At 41.6% G+C, this 19715-nt stretch overlaps 1 protein-coding gene across 3 annotated transcripts in view; it reads left to right on the top strand.

The window, feature by feature from the left end:
- Positions 1–19715, top strand: part of PRR5 (proline rich 5) — a 500142-nt gene that overhangs the window by 389159 nt on the left and 91268 nt on the right. For all 3 annotated transcript variants that reach the window (XM_069228276.1, XM_069228277.1, XM_069228275.1), the window contains 2 exons: positions 18520–18611; positions 19367–19507. In XM_069228276.1, coding sequence (XP_069084377.1) covers positions 18520–18611; positions 19367–19507 — 233 coding nt within the window. The remainder of the gene's footprint in view (positions 1–18519; positions 18612–19366; positions 19508–19715) is intronic.

Below are 19715 nucleotides of genomic sequence, written 5' to 3'. Positions count from 1 at the left end.
TGTATTGTGTCTGAATTCTATAAGAAAACGCTTGTGGAAATTAAGAGAATACCAAACATCAGTAAATCCTATTCATCTAGGGCATTTTATTGAGGCACCTGATGACCGTGGACAAGAAGGTGAAATGGCAGTCAAAACATATGGAGCGCAGCTTTCAATTAAAGTGCAAAGAAGCTATTAGAGAATCGGGACACACTTGAAGACTGCACTCTTCAGACAAGCACTTGCCAAGTCTGATTTGGACTTGGCAAATCAGATGATCCTTTACATACACACTACTGTAGTCTGCCTAACCCCAACTGTGTTCCTTTATGTTGATATTTTACATTGGCTAACTTCGTCCAATTGGCTTAGAGTTGATCACATGAATACAAGAACTAGAGATATCCATGTGGGACTGGTAAAACACAGATTTAAGGATCCTGACACTTCCCAAGGTCGTAATAGGACAACATGTTGAGCATGGAACAAAAACGCTAAATAAAATGAAAATCGAATTAATTGAGAAGTTAATATTTTGGGGGAGCGAGGCAATGTGTGGAACAACTGTGGATAGTGTGGTGCATGGTTTAGCAAATCATTAATCCATTTGCACTTTGTGCAAACCATTGTATCAACAACTTAAAACGTGCGGTATTGTTTTTATTGACTCTGTTTAATTTTCCAAATGTTTTCAGAAAGACACTTGATTTGTTATGATTATGTGAAGTAATATTAAGGTTCAAATTTCAGGCGGCAAAAAAGCACGTTCAAAGTTTAAGATTTCATTGCAAATTCTAATTTACAGGAGATTTGAGTACATTTGCTGAATTTCTAGCTGCACAAGAATTCACCTGCAGTACCTACATATTCACAGTGGCCAAAAATGTTAACTAAAAAACAAGCAAAAAACTGGAAACATAATTTATGGGCCGTCTAAGAATTTGCCACATTGGGATTATTTCCTGCACATGCCAACTGGCCTCAAAGTGAAACAAAATAGTTTTGTAACATTGTACAGATATTACCGCCACGCTACACCTTTCTTGAAACATATTTATACTACTGGATTACACGAATTTCATGTTATGCTACAAAATTCTCGCCTAAGATGAAATACATTTGTGAGGGAACAACTTCCAAACCACTAATTCCCTCTTTTTTGTATGTTCTACCAAAATAGTGTATATTTTGTCTTTTGGGGGTGGAGGGTCTCCTTTTTCCCGAGCCAACACAACATGTTCATGTAATGAAAAGGGAAGTCTGCTCTGATGACTAACCACACGTCTTCCTCTGTGCACAGACAAGGCTGCCAGTTGGCACTGTGATCTTCAATTATTCAGACAAGTTTTGCCGAAATTGTTATTAGTTACTTTCTAAGTAGGTGGCTGTCTGCATCCAGATATTGTCTACATTGTGCATGCAAATGGAGATTCGGGTGGTATGATGTGGAAGTTTTAGATTAGAGTTCTAAATGAATAATTGGAATGCAATTAGTCCTTAATTAGTGGTGTGGTTAGAGGTAATGAGCACTAGATCTCATTTTTCATCATTTGACTTGCCCAGAATAGGAAAGAGAAAGGCAGTAGTGGAAACTAGAAGGAGAACAATCATTTGCAATGGAATCTGTCCCACATTTGCTTTGGCGTTGTAAATGCCAATGTCATGTGTTTTGGTTTGGAGTGGAGTGGATGTATGTGGTTTGGAGTGGAATTATGTGGGTTTAATTGGAATTGTTAGTTGTGTAATTGTGTAGTGTATTTGTGTAGTGGAATTATGTGGCATGGTGAATAGATGGGGGTGAGAGCTGCATATAATAGATAGAAAGGAAGATAGAGAGAGGTAGGCCGTTTGTGCATGAAGTAGTGAATGAACTCCAGGCAGAGGAGCAGAAAGAGTGTGTGAGAAAGAGAGCAAGAAGGGGAGAGCAGACCACAGACGTATAAAGAGAGTTTGCCTGTGTATGCAGAAGACAACCCAAGAATAGGGGGAGAGCGTGGGTTTGACGGAACGAAATTTTGAAAAGACACAGGAAAGAAACTATGTTCGAAGACCTGAAGTGAACCAACATGACAGTCAGGAAGAATGCATGTGAGAGGTGTGAGAGAGAGAGGGAAGAGCGAGGAGGACACGGGGAGGCAAGAGGTGGACCAGCGCACAGCCCTAGGAGGTATAGGAAGACCGCATGTGTGAGCAGGCAGTATAGAGAAGAGACAAGGAGTGTGAGGGAGGGATGAGGGGGCAGTGGGATTGCAAGTTGAGAGGGGGTAGTGGGAGTGTGTGAGAGAGAGATGAGACAGGCAGTGGGTGTGTGGTGGGAGATGACAAGGTTGGTGGAAGTGCGATGTAGAGATGGGTTGTATTGGAATTGTTTGTTGTGGATCTGTGTGGTGTGGCATTATGTGTTGAGTTGTGGAGTGCAAATATGTGCATGGTGTGCTGTGGAATTACGTGGATAGTAACCAGATGATATTAACTGTTAGTGGGATTATGTAGAGTGATCTTGTCTGTTATGGAGTTAATTATTTGGAATGGTATAGTATGTTGTGGAGTAGCATGTTGTGGATTTGAATTATGTGGTGTGTAGTTAAATGTTGTGGTATTTTGTTGAAACCTATGGTGTGTATTGGAGGTATGTGGTGTGTTGTGGAATTGTGTTGTGTAGTTGAAATGTGTAGAAAGAGAAATATGTCAACAATGACTATAGGCTGGCCGCACATCCAGGAAACAAATTTGATGGCAAAGTTATGAAGAAGGGGTGCTCAACAACACTATTAACACATCCGTTGCCACCATGTGTCAACTGGAAAAACCAGTTAACCTGCGTTTATGAAATAATAGTGAAGCACTTAAAAATAAGTTGTGTGTAAAGTACTTAATATAGTGCCTAATACGACCATTCGAAGACATGTATTTCAAAAAACAAAATCTTGAAAGAGACATAATCAAACAAATTGAAACATATGGGTGTCCGTAAAATAAAAAATACATTTTTTTTTTGTTTTATAAACTTTGTGAATTTTAATATAAAAAAGAAAAGAATAACAGTAAACTGTATAATTTAAAATGTATATAATATTATGGAAAATCAAAAAGAGAAACAGCTGGTGCGCAACTCTGTACACTGAAATCTGTGCTTGACACAAGCCCATTGGCAACAGACGGTCTAAGTCCTGAGGAAGTGCAACTTACCAGGCCATAAGCATTTCCTAGAGCACAGCTCCAAGGCACCACCAGTCGACTGTCCGATCATAGGGCTGCTTGTGGAGAATTTCCGGGGCAAGGTACTGTAGAAAGAGATCACAGGTCGTTAGTCAAGCGACTAAAAGTTGGCTTACCCATTGTCAGAAAAATAAGAAAAACAAAATTTTGCAAAACAATTGAAAACGGACACATCAGTCTCCAGCATCATGGTGCTTAATTGATTAATACAATGCTTAGGACATTTGAACTTGATACCCTTGCAAAGTCATTAAACATGTTTACACAAGGTGTTAAACAAAGAACTGGCACAGAATATATCAATTAACATAATTTAGTTCATATATTGAACACCTGGCATTGCTGCGGACCTGCTTGAACTACGCTGGGCACCCCGGAATACACCATGGCAGTACGCCAACTGCAGAAACGCTGAAATCATGGTAAACCTGTGACCTGCCCTCAACAGATCTCTGCACCAGAGCATTAACCGAGTGTAGTATTTTGACTGCTTTGCAAGCTTGCCAGTGGCCCCGTGATATCAATAAAGTGAAACACCATCTTTTCTCACTTCTGGTGAGCCGCAGAAGGTGGATGTTGTGCTGTACTGTTCAATGCTTTATTTGCAGAGTCCAAGGTCAGTCAAGATGATGTGGTCCAGAGAGTCGAGCAATATGTTCTCTGGCTTCAAGTCTCTGAAATAAGTAAAGTATGCCACAAATAAATTGTTTGAAAGGTATCAAATGTATATTCAACAGAAATGAGCGTTTGTCAATTATCTGAAACGGCTTGCAACCACGAGGGTCCTAGAAACGCAACCTTTTAAGTTGTAGGGGTCCTCTTTATGGGTACATTTAAGGAATGGGTGTGTCTTTCAATCGAAAGATGCAAAACATACTGTTAGTGGCCCTTGAAAGGCAGCTAGCAGCATAACTGCACTAGGCCAGAGACTGCCCAACATGCTCATGTTTAGAACAGATTCATGACTTTTGAAATGTGCGTGGGTCAGAAATAACACATTTTGCAAAAGGGGGCGATAGGCCCCAAAAGTTTCACAAAATATTAGTAGTGCAGGCTCACGCATTGCGGGGGAGGTAGGTGGAGAGAACTACAGAATACAAAGCCCTTAGAAACAGCTTACAATGAATAAACATAGAATTAGCTCTCACCGGTACACTAAGTTTAGTGAGTGTCAATAGCCCAGTGCACTGGGAATTTCAGCAGCCTACACACAAGCTCTTGGTTCCAGGAAGCATTGTTCCCAATGGAGATGGTAGAACAGCTGCTGGAGACATGTCTACAACTCCCAGTAACATCCCGCATCCTACCCTTTATTTATCAACTTCAATTAATCTAACCATATTCATAACAGTAGAGAACATGCCCAAGATCTCCGGAGCACAAATCTTACCTTAACTCAACTGATCCTACTAGGAAAAGAAAGCACATATTCTTACAATTTTCAAGCCCTGGGATCCGTAGTTATGTGCTATTCACTGCAGAACTCTACAGCTCCTCACTAGGGCTAGTAAGCACTATGTACATACAATTTACAATAGAAGCACTCTAAATATTTAAGGAATCACATATTAAACACCTATCAAAACAGCTTATGTTTTAATGCAAAACAGCAAGTATCCTATTACTGTGATGTGTCAGAACGCATTGTATTGTATTGTAATAGTATTTATATAGCGCTTACTACCCCTGACAAGGCGTCAGATCGCTTTTTGGCGAGTAGCACGCTACTCCGGAACCCAAAAGGAATTAGTGGTGGATTAGTATAGGGAAGTATGTGTAAAGTTTTAGAATTATTATGAGTTCATTTGAGCCGCGGATATGTGAGTTTGTTAGTTAGGTTGACTGGAGTAATTGAGGGGTGGAGGAGGGAAGAAGCCAAAGTGTTAATTTGAAGTTTATGGTAATAGGATTTAGCCTTGGGATGAGTAAAGGGGGGATGGAGGAGGAAATAGTCTGTGGAAAGGGTTAGGGAGATAATAGTAGCAGGGTGAGATAAGTCAGGGAGAATATAGTAGGGTTGTTTGGGAGATAATGGTAGTTAAGTGAGGTTTGGGTGAGTTAGATGTGGAAGAAGGGCTTAGGCAGGGTTATTTAGGAGATGAAAGTAGAAGTATAGATTGATAGAGACATGACAGATGGTGATGGGTAGACAAAGTGTGATATAAAATGAGAGCAGGGATTCATATTAATTTAGTAAACCAACTTATCTAGGAGTTATGCAATAACCTATGAACATGTTAAGCATAGAATAACATACCCACATATATATGTATATATATAAATATATATACACACACACACATACATACACACATGAATACACATACATATGCACACATATGTACATAAATATACATATTTAAACCATGAGTAAATATATATTAGTTAAACAGGTTTAAAGAGTATGTGTGTAGTTTATTGTTATGACATAGTAGGGATACATATTTTCTAAAAACTATATATAACTAGAAAATACACATAATCGGATAAAAAACATTTATCAATGCAGTCCATAGCTGTTTGAATATGGTGGTTATGAAGGAAAGAGCCAACTCTTGAGTAGTTTTCTGAAGACAAGATAGTTACCTGTAGCTCTTATAGTTGGGGGTAATGAATTCCATAGTTTGGCTGCTTGAATGGAAGAAGGATGTACCACCTATAGTCTTTTTGTTGTATGGTGGTGTTCTAAGGGGGGTGGGGGGGTGCCAATTCTGAGTGGAGGTTTCTTTGTTGAATGTATTTGGTTATTTTTTTTCTGATAAAAAGCAGTCCTGTTCCATGTACAGATTTGCGGGTGATACAAAGCAGCTTGAAGATGCATCTTCTGGCAATGGGTAACCAGTGTAGTGCTCTCAAGGCAGGGGAGATGTGGGCTTGTGGCTTTACATATAATAGTAGCCTGTCTGCAGAGTTCTGAATACATTGTAGTTTTTTCATAATAAAGATGATCCATGGTAGAGGCCATTGGCATAATCCAGTTTGGATAGTACAAGCGAGATAGTAGCTTACACCGTGTGTGGAAATCCGAGGTGGGGGAAGATGCATCGTAGAGTTTTCAAGGTGCTAATTTGTCCACATGGGCATTCATAGTTAACTTGGAGTCCATGATGATTCCAAGGTTTTTAACTTCCTTGGATAATTGAGGAGGTGGTCCGAGATCATCAGGCCAGGCACACAGTGGGACATCATTTTTCCAGTCACCACATATGAGTATTTCTGTTTTGGAGGCATTTAGTTTGAGATGGCTCCAAGTCATCCACTGATCAACGGCTCTGAGGCAACTGAAGATTTCTGAGTTTTCAATGTTTTTGGGGCATTCTAATTTAAGTAGTATTTGTGCGTCATCTGCATAGTTGAAGCATGTGAGATGAAAATCATTGATCAGTTCTGGTAATGATATCATGTAGATGTTGAAAAGCAAAGGTGAGATGATTGATCCTTGGGCGACCCTTGCTTTTGTGAGGTAGGGTTTGGACAAGAAGGGGGGCGAATAGATGATGTTAGTTCTTTTTTGAAGGTAGGATGTAATCCAGTTGAGAGCAGTGCCTTCTATGCCGGCTTCATGGAGTCTTTGAATTAGGGTGTCATGGTCAGCCGTATCAAAGGCAGCCAAGAGGTCCAAGAGAAGTAGTGCAGCAACTTCATTGCGGTCGACTGTGTTTTTAGGATCATCCCAGATTGCTATGAGTGCTGATTCAGTGCCTCTTCCTGGGCGGAATCCAGTTTGGAAGTCTGAAAGTATAGAATTGTCTTCAATGAATTGTGACATCTGGGCGAATGGTGCTCTTTCTATCAGTTGCCCAGGAAAGGTCCATTTTTGATTGGTCTGTAGTTGTTGGGTTCTTGTGGGTCTAGGTTTGTTTTCTTTAATAATGGTCATATGTATGCCTTTTTCAGGTCTACAGGAAAAGTTCCTGTAGTTAAAGAATTGTTGATGATTCTTCTTACAGCTGTGGCAGCAGAAGTAGATAAAAGAATGTTCTTGAAGATGTGTGGTGGACAAGGGTCAGAAGGGCAACCGGAGGGTCTGCTTGTCTGTAATACGAGTGGCAAATAAATACTTCTCCTCTGAGTAGCTTTCCAAACCCTCAGTATGCAATTTCCACAAGAAAATGTGAGGGTGAACTCAATGTCTTGTCACTGGGGTGAGGGGGTCTGCTGTTAAGGATACAACAAGCTTAGTGCCCCTTTCTTGTGAAAGGCCTTTGTATTCACCCAAAGAAGCTACGATGTGCTGTCAAAATAAAGAGTTGTACTTTCTAGGGCACAGGAATCACCTTCTGTAATGAAGATAACCTTAGTTACGAATTCAATTCAGAAAACGATTTCTGCATTCTCCTGTGTAAAAAAAAAAAAAAAAAAAAATCGCTCGTCAAACAGGAACAACAAAATCAGATTCATTGCAAGTGATAGTACGTAAATGATGGTAAATTTACAATCAGTTCAACCCATATGACAGAGATCTCCAACTTTACGCCAACTTGGTCTCCAGGTCAGTGGATCTTTGCTGCCATTTTATAATGGAGCAAAAATCAAATACATATTCAAAACAATAATCATTTTTCAGAATCTTAATGTTCGATCAATGATGAGAGGGTTTGTAAGTTTTCAAAGCTTTATTTGTGATCTAGAGATTAGTAATAGTTTTTGTCTTTTTTATTCATGGTAGATAAATCTGGTTACAGAAATATCAAGAAAAGTTTTGTTAGAAACAGCATAAAAATAACTGCGTGTTCCATAAAGGAAGTCCTTCCTATCTTAATCCAAAGGACCTGACCTAGTCTAACAAGAGCCCATAAAGAAGGAAAAGAGCAAGATTTTGAAGCATCATACTAGTAGCTACAAAGAAACCAACTCTCCACGAAGAGCAGTTCTGGAAAACTCAACTGAGTTCCCCGACAGTTGCAGTAGCATCTATTAAATCAGGTTAAAGGACATTATCACAGCAGTAGCAAGGATCAGCATAAAGAGAAGGTCTCCCAACAAAAGATCAGGGAAAGGGGAAAATAATTGTTAGCAGTATCTTACAGCAATTCGGGCAGAAATAACACAGACAAGTGCTAAAGGATATGGCAGGGTGGGTGTGATTCGAATGCATTAATTCTCTAGCTAGGAACACGTACTATACAGAAAGTACAGGACATAAGTTGCGGCTCCAGTCGTTTAGGTCTTCTCAAGCCAATGAGAAGGATCTCTCGATGGTCTCTCCTCCCGATTCCCACAGTAAACACGCAAGTCGACAAGAAGCATCCTGAAAGTTTCCAGAACTTTATACAGTTTTTACACTGGGAAAGGTTCTCATGAGATCTTTTACAAGCCTATTCTGTTAGCTCTTCGGTGTCCCATTGTGTGCACAAAGGACTAGTCTAGTGTAATGAAACATGTTCTATCTGCGATGTCCTGGTTAGATCACGTGAATAGAATTTTCAGCAAGCCTCATCTCCACCAATATTGTATTCATTATGAACACATAGCAGATGGCTTTGTGTAATACGATGAAATCATATGGTGTGAGGAAGGAAAGCAATACATTTTCTTCAAACAGCACATTCCATATCAATGGCAAATTCTGCAGTCAAATACTAGTATCAGATCAGCTTTTCTAAAAGGCGTTCATTTTAAAGGAAAGGGAATAAAAATGAGGCCAAGTTGTGAAAATACATTAGAAATGGGAGCTTTCTGCAAAATAATAGGCTGCACGTTTTGCTCTGCACGTTTAAGAAAAGCACATTTTCCTGCGTTTTTACTTTATGCACTTTTTCTGTTAATGTCAAGGCACTTTATAGAATTAATTAGGTCATTATTAATCTAAAATGTTCAACTTTGTCTCAAGCAGTGTGGTATCACTATAGAAATGAGACAGAAAGCCGGGGAGACCCAACCACCCCGACACCCACTGAGCATTATTTGTGATGTGCAGCCTAGGTAACGATCGGTACTGTGAAGCATCACAGGGATAATTAATGGAACTCCAAACCCTCTTTCATCATGAACCGGTGTATTCAAGAACACTAGGAAACTGGGGTTATATTTTCATGAGTAATGTCATATATGAAGTCAGAAGCACTGCATGGTGGTGGCACAAGTTATAATTAGTGCTGCTAGCTATAACTTGTGAATTTATGTGTTTTTTCCAGTTTAAAACGTTAATGTTATCACTGACATATTTACCTAACTACAGCATTACTTTAATGTTAATTTAGCCTTTGTTTTTTTTCCAGTGAATTTCTGAAGTATTTAGAGAAAAAAAAACTTTTTGCCACACCTTACTAATATGTTACTTAAACCTTTGGCCTGTTCAGTGACTTTCTGCGGTCTGGGTTGATTTTATGGGGTAGTGGCACACAGCCCCCCTTCCCCCTCCATCAGCTGTTTTTTTTTAAGCACTGGGACTCAATCTCCCATCCCCCCAGGCCTGGTGCACTTTTCAGGGGGAGGGGGCACACGGCCCCACTCCCAGGGCTGATTTGGGCCCTAGGGCCTGGTGAATTTTGAAGTGGGAGGGAGGTTTGCACCCAAACCCCCACCCTAGGCCAATTTCAGACCCGAAAATCCCATCCCCCAGGGCCCAGCATGCTTGTTTGGGGAGGGGGGTATGCTGTCCCCCTCCATTGGCCAATTTTGGTCCCAGGGAGCCCATGCCCCAGGGTCTGTAACAATTCTTATGGTTAGGGGGCTGGGCTGATTTTGGCCCCGGTGACCTCATCCCCTGGAGCCTAGCACCATTATGGGTGGTTGCCCTGGTGCCATACTGTAATTGAAGGCCGTGGGGGAATCCCAAGTCCCTTGCGGCCCCAGCTGGCTCCTCGCATCGGGAGGGAGCAAGTATAGCTCTGGGCGGGAGCAATATTTAGATCTGTTTCCCTGCTGCATCACTTCGTAACGGATCCAAAGTCCTCTCCAGGTGGGTGGGAATAATTTTGAAGCTCCTGCCAGCTGGGAGCGGACTTGTTGTTTGCTCCCACTTGGTTGGAGATTTAAAAATGGCCCAAGCAATAAAAAACAAACAGGTTTGCATCGGACAGGGAAACCGCTATTTTGATGGGATGGGATGGGCTCCCCAGGACATAGCTTTGAAGCCATACCCCGTTGGGTCCCTGGGGCCCTTAATGCCCCAGGGAGGTGGAGGCTTTGCAGCCCCTCTCCCTTAAAGGAATTGGCCCAGAGTGGGCTCCACAGGGCCTTTTCAGGCTCCGGGAGGTGGCCCGCACAGCCTACCATTCATTTTGTGAATTAGTGACTCTAAGGGTAGGCTCCTTGGGGCGTTTAGAGGCTCAAGGATGAGGGCCTCCATCTCAATTTGACAAAATTTCAGTCCTGCTGATGGTGTGGTGCCTCCTGAACCTCAGGGAAGGGGGCTGTACTGCCCCTCCTCCCCATACAAAGTTATGTAGACCCCAGGGATGGGCTCCTCGAGGACACTGGCGTGCATCCCTCCAACCCCCACACAAACAGTTTTCGGACCTGCGGTGGGCTCCGTGATGCCTTTAGAAGCTCGGGGGCAAAGCAGCCCCAAGGGATGGCTTCTCGGGGCATAAAGTATTTAAATGCGGCCTGGCCGCCATTTTTTTCGATCCCACAAGACTATCAGAGAATCAATCCATTTTTGCTGGGGTTTTGTTTTTCCTTTTTTGCCCCGGGGTTTCCCTCTTAGTCCCCATGTCCCCCATTTATCCTTTTTTTTATTACTATAGGATAGAGGTCTACCTCCCAGTCTTTTAATGGCTGCCTGGCAACATTTTATCTCATGTTGCTGTCAACCACTCAGAGCGTTCGTTCTTGTGGGAGTCCTACTACTGTGGGAGCGTGGTGACACGAGGGAAATAAAGCTTCCTAGACAATCAGAACGCTTTGTTTTTAAACTGGTGGTCCGACTCTCATGAGCCCAACTGTCAAAATATACAATTATTTTTTACCTTTATTATCTCAAAAAACAGCTACAAAGTGGCAAGTAAAATGTGTTTGTTAGATAAACTGTACTGATAAACGCACATCAAACGTGACATGAGAAAAACATTTCTTACTGCCTCACAGATTGCTTGCAAAATTTAATTGGGCAGAGAAACAACTCTCCTAATAGTCAGAATATCTATTCAGTGTGACTTTTACATTGTTTCAGAAATGCAGCCTGGTTTTGGTTAAATACATTTTGTTAAAACGATTACATGTGAAAAAATGTGGTGGTATAAACCATAAATGCTGATGCGCAGACTATACTAAGCTGTTCATTACTATTGCTGAAAGAAGGGAGGGGTAATATGATTCACTTCAAGCTTCACCTCTCATGAATCATGGCCCCACCCCACAATCATCAATGCTAATAAATAAAATATTACACTGTGAGTATCTGCATGTATAATATATATTATACAGGTGGTAAGTGATTGTGTAGTTATGGTTAGGTCAGGCTTTCCATTAAACCGGCATTTTTTGTTTTGCTAATAACATTGGCGCCATTTAATTAAGCTGAATGAATCATTCCATTACAAAAACTCATCTAATATGGGTTCTTCATGCCAATGTATGTCAAGCATGGGCCAAAACAAAGGCCTGGTGGTTGGAGGGGGTGGCATTCGCATGTAAAATATATAATGCATGTGCCATACCTCAATATTATGGGCAATGCACCCTGGTGGAAAAATGAAAGCAAAAAGGGCATAAGGTAGAAGTGAGTCAATCTTGACCTCTAGGCTCATGTTGGGGAAGTTCCAATTGTCTCCCGCTATATTTCTCCACTGTGTCAACTCCTGCTGCATATGGACATACGCCCCCTTTTTTATGGTTCTGTCCAAACAACACTATCATGGATGATATCAGTTATGTCATATGTAAGGGGCATAAGAAATACATGATAAGGGTGTGAGTTGAGGTTAGTTTAGCTAGCCGTAGGTGACAAATTTAATTTGTTTCTTGTTTCATTGTGACAACTTCACTCGATTTTTTTTCAGTGAATTTGGTTGTAGAATACGTACACATTTTTAAAAAATGTATGTTGAGGTTTTCAGCCAAAACTAAGTAGAACTTCATATTAAACTTTTGCGTTTTTCAGTCACACGGAGACACGTTATTAGTCACACACACAAATACACCCCCCCCCCCCCCAGCACACACACACACACACACACACATTGGTTTTGCCAGTGCTTGTTTTATCATTTAATTTTAGAACCCCACTTTCTTACCGAACTTTCTTTTCATAATTGCTCATGTTTGAAGTAGCTACAAACTTTTGGCAGTTTAAGGCGTGCTATCTAGGTAGGAATTTATTCCAGTTCCTCTCTCCAACTTGTATCACCACCTCCTACATGTCTGAAAACAGAAAGCAGAATTCAGTCAATCGTGGTTAAGTGATGCTATCATCTACTCCTACAAGTATTTTGCAGAAGAAAGTCTTGGGAACCAGTTAAACCCCTCCGTGGTACCTGAAGGCAATACAAATGGAAAGGTGCAGTTTTGCAGAAGAAAGTAATTCACAAATCTGCTTTTGCACCAAATTACATATTGCCAAGAATTTTTTTTAAAAATGCAGTGAATAGTTTTGACACATTTCAGCTGTCATTAATTTTGTGACACAAACAGTGCTCTCTGGATCGAACTATTTTAAAGGCTGGTGGTCAAATATGCCCCAGTATTTATGGACATATTGTGTTTTGTCTTTATAAGATTTAGCAACAGACTCCCCTGTCCCCTCGTTTGGGAAACGAATGCCTCGTGTTTGACAGCCATATCAGTCCGTTGCCGTCGTGAGACATGCAAATGAGTTCCTTGTGGTGGGAGGCGTTCGGCCACCGGCTGCGTGGCTAAATTCCGAGCATCCCACGGAGGATGGCGCTCAGCTGAAACACAGCATGTTATTCAAGGAGGCTGGAAATCGTGCTGAGGAGTTGCTATTTGTGTGCTAAGAGCTATTGTAGATCTCGAACAAACCTCCCCTGCTCTCGCTGACGTGTACTCGAGTGATCAAAAAAAGCACAGCCAGCGAAGTACACATTCTTTTAATAAAAATAAAAAACACCCTTAGCTGTTGTTTGGGATTTATTCGACCTTTGTTCTGCCTCTTCAATGAAACACACCGCTGTGTTCCGCCTCCTCTACTGCATGTCAAAGGGTAGTGCAGATAACTGCACCTCTAATATCTCACTTCTGGCACCATGATAACACGTCCTACTCAAGGAGGTGGCCGATAGCGCTGTTCTATGGGACATATTGTACTGGGGCAGAGGGCTCTAAACTGATCACTCTTTAATTCTGAGCGGGAACCAGAAGGGAACCGGGGTGCCACACCTTCCATGCCCGCTCTCGACTTTGAAGACCCTCAGGCACAGGGCGCTATCGACTTGCTGAGTCTCAGACCCCATTGTCAAGGGGGACAATGAAAAGGGGGCCCTGACCACCACGCCGTTCATGAACCCTATCAAGAGCTGTATTGACCCGCCAAAGCCCATCATTGTAGTGTGGGGTCAGTGTGCTTCCAGCTTTCGGGAACGATGGAGGATACTATTGGTTTGCCGAGATTCCAAATCCATCACTGCGACATAGGAGTAATGTACAACAATATACTCCCTACGCATGATGAAGGGCCCTGTTAGCTTACTGAGGTTCCCAGCCTATCTCGGTCGTGGGGGCCTGTGTGCTGCCACCCTAGTTACTTTCAGGAAACAGATGAAGGGCCCTAGCGGCTTGTCTCACCTCACATTAGGCACACGGAGCACTCAATGCATTTCCTTCGCACTCGCCAGTCATCAACCACAACATAAACAATTCATTGCTCTTGCTCTGGGTTTCCTCCAGGAAGGACCCTTTTGGTGAATTGTAGTTACAACGTCACTCTCCAAAGAGTTTTGCACTCCTATTCCCAGCAGGCTCTCTGAAGCACTTACTTGCCTACATGTGAATTCACGTGTCAAGAAAACTAAACCTTGAAAGAGATAGACACAGCCCGGCAGATGAAACTGTTCCCCTGTCTTTTACTTCCGCTTCCCTGTTGTCCACCATCTTGAAGATCTCTAAATGAGTGGCAAACAGTGTTCTGTGTAGAGCTTACTGTGATTACATTGCCAAGTTGAAGATGCTTGGCATCCTCACAGACAGCTCCATCAAAGCAAGGTGTAGGATGAAGGAGGAGAGAAGTCTCTAGAAGCCAGGGCAGTAGTATCCACGTGGACTGGCACACCTGTGACCCAGCAGGCATAAGGGTCTGAAATCTCGAAGGGAACAGGTGCTGACGAGCAACATGATTCAGTTCTGGAAATTTATTTGAGAACATTTAATTTCTCAAGTGAAGCAGAGATTTTTTGTCCAGATTTAAAGATTGTCATTCAAAAGTGGAATAGTTCGAAACTCTGTTCTATAGTTTTATTGCCAGACTGACATTTTTATGCCTGTGTCCGAAAATAAGTGTATCTTGAGGTTCTGTCCATGAACCTACATTATCAGAGCCGAACTTCTTATCCATTGCCCCTGATCATGTTGCGGATAACAAACGTACATGGGTGTAGTTTCCCTGATGCCATTTTCTTTCTTATTTTGAGATAATCACATAGACAAGGTCAAACACCAACTACCCAAGATATCTCGTCTGCCTTGGAAATGTAGGAGCACCGGACATGTTCAGACGTAGAAAAGACCAAAATGGACAATTGGTGTGACCTCACCAACCCAGGTTAAGCAGACCAAGAGAACATCGTAGAGGAATACACTCTACTACACAACTCCCTCTCCTACACTCAACTCAACAAAGGGAAAGTGGCAAATAACACAGACACCAACCCAAAGCAGCCATGAAAGTATATATGGTCACAGCTCAGATCACAAAATTCTCAGACATACACGTTTCAGACCATATCCTCCCGACACTATACCTTGCTCTGGGCGCAGGCACCAGACTCAATCCTAGGTAAACATAAACATTGCTACCAGGGCCAGTGGCACTCATCCTTGTCAGAAGTGCATTTCCTTGGTGGTGGGATAAAAGGTCACAGCAACTCTGTAAGATGTCCTACAACTTCATGTATTGTAAAGCCTCGGGCACCAATAATTCTAATCAGTCTTTGGATGCTCAACACTGAGAACATACTTGCTACCGGCAATAACGCAAAACTCAGCAAATCCATATTATTATTGTTACTATTAGTTATGTTGTTGTGGTTATTGTTATTATTCTAACACACTTAGTCACATTCCTTTGTTGTAAAGTGTTTTCCAAAGATGATCTGAAGCAATGAATCCTGTGTATGGCTGTGCATGTTTTGATGTCTGACCTGATATAGCTGTGTTGAGAGGTTTGAGACAGGAATCTCTGTACCTGTGATGGAAGAAAATACATTTGTGTTGCATCTGAATCGCCATACCAGAGACTGCAAGTTAAGTTTTCACCAGATGACAGCAACATATAGAGTGAGAAATGTGCTATGGTATGCCAGCATAAAGGGTGAAACCCCATCTTTTCTGTGAGTACTAGCCTGACATATAGCTGCTGTATACGTCTGTAAAAGGAGCTTTCACCATATTCTTTAGGGATTTCCTCGAGGGTGCCCGAACATACCAGAAGAGATGCCTTTTACCCTCCTTGTTAGGTTTGGCTACAGACAGCTTCAGCTTTTCGAATGCCCTAATATCAGTTCTCCAATAAGATACAATGAGAAGTACAGAAAGAGAGTGAGCTTCTTGCTGACAAAGGGCAGCATATGTAGTTCAGTACAGTCTGAGCCACAAACCTGAAGAGCACTTTTAAAAGCGTGATCTTTTCAGTCTGACATTTCATGTGTGCCTGCTAGCGCAAGCATCCATAGGTGAATATGTGTGTGACTCTCCGTGTGACAGTGTATGTATGTGCCTACCCATGAGACTATACGCGTGCTTCTGTTTGTGTAGGGACATGCATAGACTGCATAAGTATGCCTGTATGTGTGTTTTCTAATACTGGATCTAAAACGCAACACACATCAACATAGTGCCATAACAACAAGGAACCCATTCACTTAAAACAGACCAGGCCTATTGGCTTTGTTAATTAATGTTTGTTGTAGAAGTCTGCAGGCTGTCTGATTACTGCGAGTCTCTCTCTTACTGCAGCTGACCACTCACCAACGACGCGTCCTTCCTAAGGGAAGAACTCAGCAAGGATTCTCAGCCTGAATGGACCTCTTTGCAAATCCGTGTCCTCTTTACCGTGTGAGATATCGGAACACAAATGCTCCTTTTTTGCTTAATTTGGTTTTGACTGTTTGAACTAAACCTTTCCTGCTTTACTTTGTAGTTAGGTTACGTTTCCTCTGTAAACAAATCCACACACATCTGATAATAGAAATGTTTATAGTTATTCAAGAAATCTTTGTCCTCCCACTACAGCGGGCAACTCTCAGTACCAGCACTTGCCCCTTTGGAAATTGTAGGTGCCTCTGCCCAACTGGTCGGTGTTCGGTGAATGCTCACTTCCAGAACCAGCTTCTATCTCCCCTTCGTGGCATTCAACAATACGCCCATGAGACCCTGAAGGATGCCGCCCTGAACAGGGACACCATCCCTTCAAAATTATAGACCGGAGATGTGGAGAGGATGTTACTGCCATTGAAGCTGCATGTTCCAGTGCCAGTGCCTCCCTTCTCTACACTTTACGCTCGTGCTAACAACTAGAGGTTGGTGAGCTGTGCCATGCCCCTCAGCACCACCTATGTGCACTTATAACTATACTTGTTATTGTGGAGTCCAGCACTCTCGGAGCCCAGGGCAGTGACATCCCCTCCAAAGAGAAGTTGTCAAAGGCTGTAAGAGATCCAGATTAAGGGATTGTGGAAAGCGGAATACTATGGGTAATGGGCAGACAGGACTGGTGAGGAGGAAGGTGTTTGAAAGAACACAGGACCACAGAAGAACGGAGGATTGGGGTCAAAGGAGACAGAAGGAAAGACCCAAAAAGTTAGAGAGAGGAAAAACGTGTGACTGAGATAGAGCAGGAGAGAAGGGGGAATGACGATCAAAGTAAAAGAGAAAACGTGATACTGAGACCCAGAAGATTAACAAATGGAAGATGTGAACAGAAGAGGTGAAAGAGAAAGTATAGGTAGACCATCAGCGACAAATGTTTTGCAGAGGGAAATCGGGAAAGTATAAACCCACACAATGAAAGAGGAAAAATGAAACTGTTTGAAAGAGAAATAATGAAACTCACACCGAAAGAGGAGGAATAAAAGACTGATAGTATCAGAAAGTGTAAAAGAATTACTCGAATCCTACAGGAGAAACGGACAGAAAGAGAAAGAGGATTAGTGATACAAGTGAAAGAAAAGCATGAAGGAACACATAGCTATGTAATAAAACTGCATCCACAAATTCCAGTTCTCCTTTGTTTCAATAATTTTAGAATTGTCTTTTGGATCATACAGATCAAAAAAAGGCAGCTGAACATGAACACATAAAAAAATGTGAACACACCTACACAATCTGATGACTACAGGCACTTTCTTTCGACCACTGTTGAAATGATCTTTCAGTGAGGAGATTTTATTTTGCTAACCTGGGCTGACTCAAAAAGTCATAGGTGCACTAAAAAGAAATGTGAGTGCACAAGTAGCAGCACTTGCAAGGGGAAAAATCTGTTTTAGAAAGAGTACTACTTTGACCATATAAATGGAATGTGCATAAATGGAAATGTTGTCAGTATGTTGGAATTTGCATGTGAATCAGTCCTGATCATGAGGTGGGATGTGGATAGACCAAGCCTGGTCTTTGGTCTTTTTGCAAAGTTGATGAGCACCCACAAACGCTTTGCAGGTATTCTCCTCTTAAGTGAAGGAGTAAATTTGCTGTAAATGCTGGAACCGGGAGGGACATCCCCAAAATGGATGTAGGTTTATGTTTAATAAAAATGTTTTTTTCTAGATGGAAAAGTAATTTCCTAGTGGAGAAACAAAAAAGTGTTACATTAGTGGTTTGATTCCGCATGCATAAATGTATTTGAACATAGCTGTGTGCCTAAATGTATATGTTTGCAACAATCCTGGTAATATGTGATTGTCGCAGATTCCCCAGAAGATTCTTCAAATTATTTGTGAACTCCATAAATGTCTAACTTCAAAGCAAGTAGTTTTGTGCATCCCAAGGACGTCCATATCTTTTGTAAAGACGGTATGGCACTCAGCACTGGTTGAAGTGTGCTTTACTTTGTGTTTGTTCTTTTCAGTCAGCCATATTAAAATGTCTTTTATTGCAGTGTTTTGATATGCTCAGCACAAAAATGTAGCATGCCAAAAATCTGGATGCGATATTTCCTACTGGGATTTATTTTTAGTTTAAGTATTATCTTTTCACTTTTTTCAGGACAGAAATTGCTAGACACCCTGGCGGAAACCTGGGACTTCTTCTTCACCTATGTCCTGCCAATGCTGCAGGCGATTTTTTATCCCGTTCAGGTAAAGAGAAGCACGTCTAGACTACAGTCCAGTATTACAAGATGGCCTTTCATCTATAGACTGGAGGTGGATCTGTATTTAGTTTAGGAAGATCATCCGAAGTAGAAATGATTGCCTCTTCGAAATGTTTTCTTTGAATTCTTGACAGATAAGGAGGGATTCAACCTGATCAATTCAGTTTAAACAACACGATGCAAGAGGGCTGGGTACAGCTTATCCGATCGCAGTGACATTAGTGCAGCTGTACTTTGAGCTCTGTTAGATAACTTCAACCGGAAGCAATACTTGCCTTCCCAAATGTTATTAACAGTACACCATTGAAAAGAAACAAATGTAATTTAGGTTGGAAAAATCTTTTAGTGTCAGCGAGAGGTTGTTTCAGTGTGGGAATGTCTTGGAATGTCTGGGAGCATCCACACACTTATTTCATTGTGGGTATTGACAAACTTTTGAACAGCATTCCTGTAGAAGAGAAGTCCATTTCAGGGTTTACAACAACACTGAAGTATGCTCGGTTCATTGGCAGGTGCATATTTGAAATTATTTCTTTAGAAGAAAGAATCGCAGGCTTATAGGCATCAACAGTGCTATCTCCCCTGATGAGGTTACCCAAATTGTATGTTTCATGAAGACTGTTAACCTTTTTTATTGCTCGTCTTTTGATCACATAACCTTTTCATGGCACATCTTTAGAGGCTGTATAATAATGATTACTCTTATTACATTGTTCTAATGCAGTTGTTTTCCACCTCTAGGGCAAAGAGCCATCAGTCCGCCAGTTGGCTCTGCTGCACTTCAGGAACATCATTGCACTCAATATTAAACTGGAAGATAACCTGTCGCGTCCCCGGGCCAGAGTACCACCATCGATTATACAGATGTTATTAATACTACAGGTAAGATTTTAGTTTGTGATGTGTCCTTAGCAAGTTAAAATTTGGAAAACTAAATAATTTCATAAAAAGTGCATTCTTGAGTATTATACTTGCCTCTTCCACAAAGCAGCATTATCACAATTACAGTGTTGTTTAGATACATACTATAAACGGTGAATGGAAATGTTCTTTCTGTTTAGGTTTAGGGCATTCTAATCGTATCAGCAAG

The sequence above is a fragment of the Pleurodeles waltl genome, chromosome 4_1, assembly GCF_031143425.1.
Source record: "Pleurodeles waltl isolate 20211129_DDA chromosome 4_1, aPleWal1.hap1.20221129, whole genome shotgun sequence".
Lineage (NCBI taxonomy): Eukaryota > Metazoa > Chordata > Amphibia > Caudata > Salamandridae > Pleurodeles > Pleurodeles waltl.
The sequence above is the reverse complement of the archived record's forward strand: the minus strand, read 5'-3'. Positions and strand labels throughout refer to the sequence as shown.